Source organism: Limulus polyphemus, unplaced genomic scaffold (assembly GCF_000517525.1).
Source record: "Limulus polyphemus unplaced genomic scaffold, Limulus_polyphemus-2.1.2 Scaffold1972, whole genome shotgun sequence".
NCBI lineage: Eukaryota > Metazoa > Arthropoda > Merostomata > Xiphosura > Limulidae > Limulus > Limulus polyphemus.
In genome coordinates, this window is record NW_013667582.1 from 252,646 (window position 1) to 263,221 (window position 10,576).

The 10,576-nt window shown below is 32.7% G+C and overlaps 1 protein-coding gene across 3 annotated transcripts in view; it reads right to left on the reverse strand.

Annotated features, from left to right (window-relative positions):
- LOC106465530 (protein bicaudal C homolog 1-B-like) overlaps positions 1–8,526 on the reverse strand; it is a 49,790-nt gene extending 41,264 nt beyond the window's left edge. For 2 of the 3 annotated variants that reach the window (XM_022393440.1, XM_013925755.2), the window contains exons 1-4: positions 8,358–8,526; positions 7,983–8,032; positions 3,037–3,076; positions 627–706 (exon numbers count right to left, since the gene is read on the reverse strand). In XM_022393440.1, coding sequence (XP_022249148.1) covers positions 627–706; positions 3,037–3,076; positions 7,983–8,032; positions 8,358–8,403 — 216 coding nt within the window. In that variant the 5' untranslated portion in view covers positions 8,404–8,526. The remainder of the gene's footprint in view (positions 1–626; positions 707–3,036; positions 3,077–7,982; positions 8,033–8,357) is intronic. The other variant, XM_022393441.1, reaches the window with a different exon arrangement.
- Positions 8,527–10,576: the final 2,050 nt, after the last annotated feature.

A 10,576-nucleotide genomic window follows, 5' to 3' on the forward strand; every position in this document is an offset into this window, starting at 1 on the left:
CATGGGTATCAAAACCCAGATTCTAGAGTTGTAAGTCTGCAGACATACCGCTGTGCCACTGGGGGGGGGCACCCAACAAGATTGATAGGTAAACCCATTTTAACTCATTGCCGCTTATATTTAAACCAATGCAATAAATTTCATTTAGATTTCATATTTATATTCTTCTACGGAGGAATAAAATTTTTTAGTAATTAAAATGGTTCAATATATGGTCTTGTTGGGATAGAAAAATATTAAATAAAACAACGTTTCGCCACTGTTAACGTATATATGGTGCACTTTCTTATTTTGCTGCTTAAATGTTAAGGTTAAACTCGAATTCATTTAATCATCACTTATGTGGTTTTATAAACTGCTAGTTTGTGAAAGTAGGCTATTTTCACTCAATGATCTCAAATAATACAGAAAGGATGTCGTAACGTCATGTTTGTGGCAAGTGGCATCATATCACTCAAAGATGTGCAGTGTACAACATAGATATGTTACATTGTAAGAAGTATATTATTAATAACACTAGAACATGCACGAAAAATTGTCTAAATCTGATGTACAACGGACAAGCTTGTATACTTTTATGATGCTTTCAAGTAATGGACCCAATTTCGGATATATTACAAAGTTACCTTTGTATCCAGAACTTCCAAAACGTTTCCCCTGGCTGCAGTGATAGCAGGTGGTCTTCCAAATGTTTTGATATAAGGATCTACAGGTATTATGATAATATTTAAAATAAAATAACAACACATTCTGCCAACTGCATACTAATTTTCGTATACATAGAAAAAATAATAATATCTTATAATAAATCTAAAAAAACAAACATTACTTGTATGAGAAAATTTACTGTGTATTGTCTATGAAAACGAGTTATTAATTGAAAGTTAACTACTACTTGACCACCGATTAACAACTGGAAAACTTTTATTGGCTTTTCTAATAAGTTCAGCTTTCAGGGTTTGCTTCTTTGTACATGAATTCAACTAATATGAACTTAATAAAGGTTAAGGATGGACACCGTCCAAGTATTTTTTTATGTTTCAGTGAAAATTGAAAACGGACAGGATTCTAATATGCAGCTCTTCTTAGTGAACGGATTATTTTCATTTCAGAACAAAATAAACAGTTTTAAACAACTGAATACAGACATTACACGCTTATGTAAACAACTAACAAACTCTGAGCATTGAAAAACATTTATTTATGAAAAGTTAGATCCCAACTGGGCAAATATGACATTTGGCCAATGATAAAGTAGCACTAGGAGGTTTGAGATCAAGAAATCTGAACAAGTGTAAGAAACTCAGCTCTTTGGCCAATGTTCTAATTGTTCACTTTTTAATGTTTTTTTTTTTAGTGTTCTTCGGTTGTTACTTGAGGAATAATTTGAGTTTCATCATTAGATAGAATGCATATACTTGAAAATGATAGAATATTACGAGTGTCAATTTTACACGTTATTGGGTACTACAGTACATATTAGAAATATAGTTCATTTATACTGAATATATTTAATTGAACAAAGGAATCTTCACGAAACATCAATTTTTCAACATGGAACTTAACAGGATATTTGGCAGAGACAGGATTGGTGAGCTCTAATAATTCGACCGTTTATTTATGCCATTCGTCAGCTGTGAATTGTTATGTTACGACAGCGGAAGTCACGTGACGCTAGTAACAGGTCATGAACTTCTAGAAAGATCCTGTCCCTTCCTGAATGCTCGAGTATTTCGGTATTCTTTTATATATAAGACGGTCAAGACGTGACGGCAAGAATGTAATTGAACTGCGGACAGAGAGAAACATATTGTTGAGTCGAGCACGTGAGGCGTTCGTTGTGAATTATAGCGTTTGTTATAGCGTGACTGTGAAAATTAAGTGTATTGCAAAGTTGTATTCAGAAAGAATAAACCAGTATTATTTAAGAAAGGACTTGTATCGCTAAAGTTCTTCGGCAAGAATTTTTTCGGAAAATTAACTGACGACCAGAGACGTAACAGTTACTGTTAAAAAGTAAGGATCTTTGTATATCTAGAAATTTCTGCATTCATTATAGTGAAATCTTAAACGAAAGTAAATGAAATCTAACCTATATTAAAGCCTGTGTGTCACGTCACATCGCGCTTGATTTTTTTTTTTTTTCGAAATAGGAGGAGTCATAAAAGCCAAAATGCATTTATCCAGATAAAATAGTTCGATTTGTGTCTGGCCATAAAGATTTTAGTGACGGGAGTGAAAGGGGATCGTGTGAGGGGGGTGCATGAAACCTTATAAGTGTAGTAAGTGTTTGGATCACCTAGCCTAGAACCAATTGCATAAAATTTATCATAAAAGTAAAAATATCGATTCAATTTTAAACTTAAATCGTTTCGGAATTAAGCTATTTTCTGTTATATCAACAACGTTTTTTAATAAAAAACAAACCACTTTAATCAACGGAGATTCTAAATTTAGAAATCAACAAATATTTTTCCAGTTTTGTTGTCTATACATTTCATACTATACTTTCAGTACTTAGACTAACAACAATATTAGTTTATACTTTTCTTGCTAAACAACATGACAAAAAAACCATTGTTGGAACGTAGTGTTACAAAAACGCACTGTCTTTTCTATGTATTAGAAGTTGTTAATCTAACTGCTTTTTACCAATCATTATTCTATGAATACGCCACGGATTCATTTCTTGATTGGCTCACAAAAGAATTTACCGAGGTTTGACTGCTTCGACTGCACTTTACTGCCGCTTTGTTGGTCAAGCTGGATTTCGCAAAAACATTATTTATTTCAGTTAGCTATGAAATATGAGGTTATAGTATACTATGTGGTGGGAGTGGTAGTACTTGCCCAGTCATTTTTGACGGGCTATACGCTAGTATATTAAATTAACGAATTCTTTCTCTTAAAACAATGATAGTTTACAAATATATTTACGAATTTATACAACAAAAGTAAATAAACCTCGAAGCCTAAGTTTTTCTAAAGCCACGAAAATGTACTTTATTAACAGTTATATTTTGACTGAATTTTTACCTTTTTTTGATTTTGTCTGTGTATCAGTTCCATTCATGATCTGTAAACATAAAACACTCAGTTTATGAACTATTATTTACAGATTATGTAAAAATGCAAAACGATTAAGACCAACACATGCACAAATACACAGAGAAAAATGAAACTATTATGCATCTATTTGAATCACTAAAAAAATGTATTTCAATATTTTTATAACCAGAAAGCTTGAAACGTCAAAGATATTGTTTTTTTTAGTGAAAATTGCTACTGTTACTTTGTGGCAGTTTCAACATCTCTAGATAACAAAACTAGGTAGAAATGTATAAGGCCAGTCATGGTTATGTAAACACGTGTATGAAATTGAACAGATCCCCTTTGTCAGATTTCTTGTTTTTACAAATAGCAAGCATCTCCAGCAGTTTCTAATTAAGTAACACTAACATGTATATTTGATACACGATGTATCCATAAAATAGAAAATTATTTTAACAGTGTACGTTTTTCTTTCGAAGGTTTACTATTGCACTTTACACGTGTTTGGTTAAAATCAAAACAGTACTTTGATTAATCTAAAAACAAAAACAATTAAAATCGTTTGAAATAGTCAAGGACATTCCGATTTGATGCATTTGTGTAGAAGACGGTAACACGTCTAAGTAGCAGTTAAGCAAAACTTGACATCTGTAAATGCTTTACATCAACATTAATGAATTTCCATTCTTCTACAGATCAATAACGTCGATAAATTCTAAATATTATATTAGATGGTTTCGATTTGTCCTGTATTATTGTAGATTTTGTGAGCTAACTAAGGTGCACGAGTCAACAGTAAAAATATACTAAATGTACTTGCACAGGGTCCCCGAAAGTGTTCTGTTTGAAGAGTAAATTAATCCAAAATTATGAGTAACAAACATTTTTATTTTTTGCCTTGGAAAGTTCATATGTTGTGGTGTGTTGTTGCGTACAGAGCGCATAAGTCTTTTCGTGATTCAAGGCATGCCACGTTTTACTGACGTCACGACAGTACAATTTGCAACGTTAAGCGTCCCTTATGTGACGTAATTTTAGTGTCTACTGACTGACAGACAGACAACACACTATTCTATATTGGTGCGAATGGTTAGAACAGGTGACCTCTCTAGGCGGCCTTTTGGGGAATAATACTCAGTTTTTCGTCCTGAAAATTCACGCGCACTTTATTTCAGTGGCGGTAAATAAAAGGCGCATGTAAATATACTTTAGTAGACATTTTGTACAACAACATATTAAAAGCTTATTAAAGTTTTTGAAAAGGTCTATCGTTAGGTTGTAGAATAACATTATAAGTTTATTTATTGATAATATTAAGTATGGTGAAGTTTATCCTTAACTAACCCAAAGCAAAAAACGTACACGAGTTAAAGTGTTAATTCATGGCTTTATCGAACATAGGCCCTACTTAATACAGGTTTAACTAGCGTTAGGCCTAAGACATGTGGACTTATAGATTTTGGTGTCTGCGGTTAGAATTCTGTATTTAAAGAAACACTGCTGCAATAAAGACACTAATTTGACTGCAAATGTTTTACGGATCTCTGCTAGTAAACATATAGTTACTCATTTGATATCACCACATGTTACATAGAAATGCTATACAAATGTTCAACTCAGGTTCTAACACGAAACTTCCAGATAACAGTAGTAAAATATAACCTAAGTTTATAAGAAAATATTATTTTTGGTCAATGAACACTTTTTTTAGCATATTTGATGAAACTTGTGAAATAACTTAAATGGCACGATCATACTGATCAGAAATGTATAAATAAAAGAACCTTTGTCTCACGATCAAAAGTCATCCTGTAAGGATACAAAAGTTGTTGTTGTTTATCACAACTATAATAAGGTATTTCTGTAGATTAATTACCACGTCTTGCTAGCTATTTTGTTTCACTGTATCTGAAATACATCACATGGTAAGAAAATGGTCTGATGCTCGTTTTGTGTTAAAAGAGAGCAAACAGTATGTTGACCTCAACTACACTAACTACTGTTGCAGATGCACTGTTAAATTTTATTTTCATAAGCATGTTTTAATTAATGTAGGGTTCAGCAGAGTACATTAAATCCCGACTTACTACATAATTTGTGATAAATAATTGTTCTATACTTAATTTATTACAAAATTTGTTATACTATAGTTATGGTAAAATCATTTATTTTTTCCCGGTTATTTAAATAAATGTGCTGGAACACAGAGGTTTTGGACTTCTACGGTAATTAACTTACGTTCTGTGGTGTAAATCACTTTTGAAAGATTTTCTACCTTATCTTTATTAAATTAAATTCTTCAAGGCAAATTTATCACACCCTTGAAGTTTAATAACATATCCTAGCAACTGAGGAGGTATTTTAAAAATTCTGTTTGTTTGTTTAAATTTATGCACAAAGCTACACAATGGGCTATCTGTGCTCTGCTAACCACGGGTATCGAAACCCGGTTTCTAGTGTTGTAAGTCCGCAGACATACCGCTGTGCTACTGGGGGGGGGGGCTAAAATTTCTATTCTAAAATGTTATAATTAGCTATAACAAAAACGAATTATTCATATAAAGCATCTTTTTACTTTAATTGACGTAAAGGATGCAAGACGTCCGTTTCGCTTTCGGTACAACCAACAGCAAACAGTTCAAACAAGCTATTAAAATGAACGAATCTTTTGAATTCCAAGTTATTGTCATAACGAAATTGCCTGTATCAGGCAGGTGGTAGCACTGTCTGTGTAGGGATGGCTGGGATTGCTCGTCGAAATGGTATTTTAAATAAATCCTCAATAGGTCATCAAAACTTTACAATACTATACAGTGTTTCCTGTTATAACAATATCTATGTAATGACTGAGTCACAAGTTCTTGGAATATCTGTAAATTTTATAGCAAAAATTTTGAATTTTTTTTCTTTCTTCTGCTTCTTTTTGTTACATGATAACTCAAAAACCAAAACAATGGTGTCAACCAATTTTATTGAGGTGACATAGTTTCAAACGGAGTATCCTCTTTTATAAGTATTATTAATTAGTAGTGATTAAAAAAATCATAATTCTAGTGTAGACGATGTTATCCTTATCCCTTGAAGTTAGCTTTCTTACAAACATTTGGTGTTCATTTAAAAAGCTTAAATACAGAGTGAAACCGGAATTTCCAGCCAATGATAGATAAACAATAAATATTACAGTTGGAGCCTCATTGTATTTAGAATTTGGTTATAAATACAGCCTTCCCATGTCTATTGGAACACTGCATTAAAAATCAAGCAAATAAGTGAAGAAACAAAGTAAATGTAAGGATGGCTAATATCAATCCCTCAAAAACAATACAAATAAGATAGTAGGGATGGCATTTGCATCATAATAATTATACATACAATAATTAACATATTGCAATATATTTAACTATTCAATCACACTTGAGTTTAATTTATCTTATTTTTGTCTGTTGACATACTACTAAACTGTGTGCCTGTGCTATTATGTAGGGATGATGCAAATAACATCTCTGCTAACTTGTTTACGTTGTTTTCGAAGGATTGATATTAGCCATCTCTACATTTACTTTTTTTTTTGAAAAGTTTTTGTTTACTTGTTTAATTACTATCAGATAGCCTAAGCTGATATGACAAGTTTCAGGGTAATCAACAATAAAGCATTTCCTCAATTACATAAAATATATACATTATTTAATTCATATGGTAGGAGAGATTTTCGATCACCAATTTCATTTTAAACCACTGAGTAGAATTATAACTTATAACAACTTCAGTAATGCAATTCAATGTAGTATACAAGGTCGCTGGTCATTACTGACTACAGATGGACGGACGGGTATGGGTTTGAGGGTAAAACTGGATAATAGTTTGACTGTTATCGTGACACCTCAGCAATGAAGTATAGCAGAAGTGGTATAAAGATGTTGGCTTGTTTTAGTTGTTTTAGACTGAGCCTCACTCGCAATATGGGGGTCGCGGGTTCGAATCCCCGTCCCACCAAACATGCTCGCCCTTTCAACCATGGGGCGTTATAATGTGACGGTCAATCCCACTACTACACGGTCTGCATTGATGGAATTTCATGGAGAAATAATATGCTTCTCTCGGTATTATAGTTAAGCGTGGCTAGCAGCGGTTTGAGACAAACAATGTTTAGAATTTATCTTGGACTGCTTAGAACCTTGTCCTGAATCTAAATGAGCTACTCTGCAAAATTTTGGATGAACAACGTTGAAATGAAAACAGAATACCTGGAAATCTCATAAACTTAGAGGTGCTTTACAGAAGGAATGGTTATTCATTCTATCAGACAAATATGAACAGAGATGGATATATATATATATATATATATGAACAGAGATGGATATATATATATATATATGAACAGAGATGGAAAATGTTAGTAGCAAATCACAAACGGCGATTAACTCCATCGAAAGGCCCACTATCAATCAAAGTCTCCCTCACCCAACCATAGAAGAAGTAATAAAAGCACTTTCTTTCTCCAGGGGTAAATGAAAAACACTAACTTTTTTCTTCTATTGATTCTGTGTATTTTGGGGTATCACGAATGACTTTTAAGGTTTTTAAGGTATACCTACCCCCAAATTTTGGTACTTTGTTGAATGTTGCACTCAGTTATCCTGTAATCACTTATGTATATTTCAATATCCTTCCGCTTGAAGTTTAATAGGTACAAGTGTGTGTACCTACTAGTAAATTTATTAGATCGCATAAAAAAGACCAGCAAGGTTTGTCCTGAAAGTTCTCAACATTTTTTATAAATATTAAAATCGAACTATAACTGATAAACATACGTCTTATAAAACTAAATGTGGAATGAGTCACACGAAAGACTGCTTATCACGTAACTCTGAGTCCCAAAAATTCTAAAGTAGGTTGGGAGTAGTGTGTTATGTAGCTTATGGAACACTAACCTTTAGAAAAAAGTTTTCTGTTGTTGTGGGTCCTCCTTCTCTTGGTGTATCTACATTTGGAACAAGATAAAAACACATTTCACTAAACAGATATTTATGTTGAAATATATATTAAGATAAAATATAAATAATAGCTTGTAAAGCAAAGTCTGCACAGAATTAGTCACTAATATTTATTCTAGCCTTATACCGCGTTACGTACACAGCTTCAGCTATTTACTTTTAAACATCTTTCATCTGAAGATCCAATGCATTGTTTAGTCCAAAAATTAGCAAAGTAAGCTCTGTACCAAAACACTATATTCATAATTTGGGATAATATCGAAATTCAACCTCGTGAAGCTGTAAAATAACTTTTTAACGTTATGTACATACTTTTTGCCATCCCCGACTTACGAGAGGTCACACAAAACTGGTGCATTCTTCAACTATGGACGGGCGTATTTATGTTACCCAATATCGCTCCTGCTTACTTCTTTAGTTCTATCGAACAGACTGAAATGTAAGTTGTAAAAGCACAGCCTCTTTAAATTTATGGATCAAAATGTAATGAATCACGTGTTTGTCTTATATTTGCCTACATGTGGTTATAATGTACGAGCCTACGTTACATCCTAAACACGTATACGGTTAGTCACATTATTACATTTTATCTCAAAATGTGCTGATAATATGATATAAGGCATTAAACATACGCAATGAGCAAGCACAAAATGTAGTGCATGTTCCCTTTCAAACTGGGAACTAGAAAAAACACAAACAGAGCTAATGCTCTTGACGCTACTTTCTGACAAAACCATATCACCCGGGATTTGTTAAAAGTTTTTAGGTCTTGCCTTATCAAAGACCACTATTCACATTCTAATGTCAAGGCTTTTTTTTGTACATTTACACTGACCAAACTTCTTGCTCTTATTTACTGCCTTGACCTCTTCATGATAAACTGGGGACCATGCGTCGCTGCCTGTAGTCTTCACTCACTCAGTGGAACACAAACCACAAGTTATTAGAAACAAAAACAAACAAAAAAAAACGTTATTTGATCAAAGTTGACGAGTAGACCTAATTCTTACGAAACTCAATAGCCAAAACAACTTACAATAGTTGTTATATTATGTTTGAATGTGCAATGAATCACTTTACAGTCAAATAACGGAAATTCATAACAAAGTTTTTTTCGCAATGACGCAGTCCAGACATTTCCTTTCGAAACCGTTTTGGTATATTAAGCCCCCGGTGGCTCAGCGGTAAGTATGAGGGCTTTTCACGCTAGAAACCGAGTTTCGATACCCGTGGTGGGCAGAGCACAGATAGCCCATTGTGTAGCTTTGTGCATAACTACAAACAAACAAATTGGTATATTAATAAAATCTAATATTACAGGTAAATAATTTAATACCACACGAACCTATACGAACACACTCGCATATTTTTTGATTCTCACTGAAGATACAGATATAAAACGAAGTAATTTACAAAGCTATAAGAAGAACGACAGTTTTCAATGTCCATGCATTTATAAATACCATTTCTAATAAAATATAAAATGTTTCTTAATTCTTAGAACTTATCGATAAAGTTTATTCTTGTGGGATTTGCTTCTGGACTTTAATCAACCTGCAAAAATGGCTCAAATAAAAATTTGGAATACTACATGCAAGCTCAACCAACACATTGAAATAACCCTCGCATTTTGAGAGCAGAATGTGAACTACTGTCAAAGAACTCTACAATACAATGTGGGTATAAAGCGAATTTGAGTCTTTCTGCACATTTAGATTAAATTGAAATTTAATTGGCTATTACAGATAACAAAGGGTAACGAAATGATCTAGCTTTATGAAACCAAAATAGATGTAAATATGTACAAAACATGCTAACCAATTCTTATAAAGCTATCATTAGGAACTAAACTTTAGAAAACGTCCAGAATTTCATTACAACTATATCATATAGCTGTAAAAAGACTGCTATTTCTATTTAACACCCGTCACTTCAACAAGTCAGAAGTGAATTGACAAGTAGGCTTTGGAATATTCAAGATCAATTTCCATGCTACATAACATAGTCCGTGGAATATGTTGACTCAGTTTAAAACAAGGATCTGTACCCCTGGAACGTTACTGAGTTATATAATACGTATCTCGAACCTTCAGTCATTAGTACAGAGTTTTAAAGGAATGCATTAACCGAGATTTGATAAATTTACAGGATGAGGTAGTTTCAATTTTGAATTTTGTTATTAAAACCAATTTCAAATGTTACATCCTTCTAACTCGGCTGATTTATTCAGCTTACAGATTTTATAAACAGGTAATTTTCCTTCCTCTCACATTAAATCTAATAAAGAGTAAGCCTCAAACTTGAAACAATTCGATATACTTTATCAACAGTTATACATATTGTGACGGATTTATTATTTTATATTTATTTTAATATCGATGTTTGTTTACATTTAATTTATATCTAGAAATGTACATAAATTATACTGTTAAATACATATTTCGAACATTACAAACCATTTAACTTCAGTGGATTCACATCGGACATTAGTACCTTTACAAAAACATTACCTAACTTCATCGGTGGAAAAA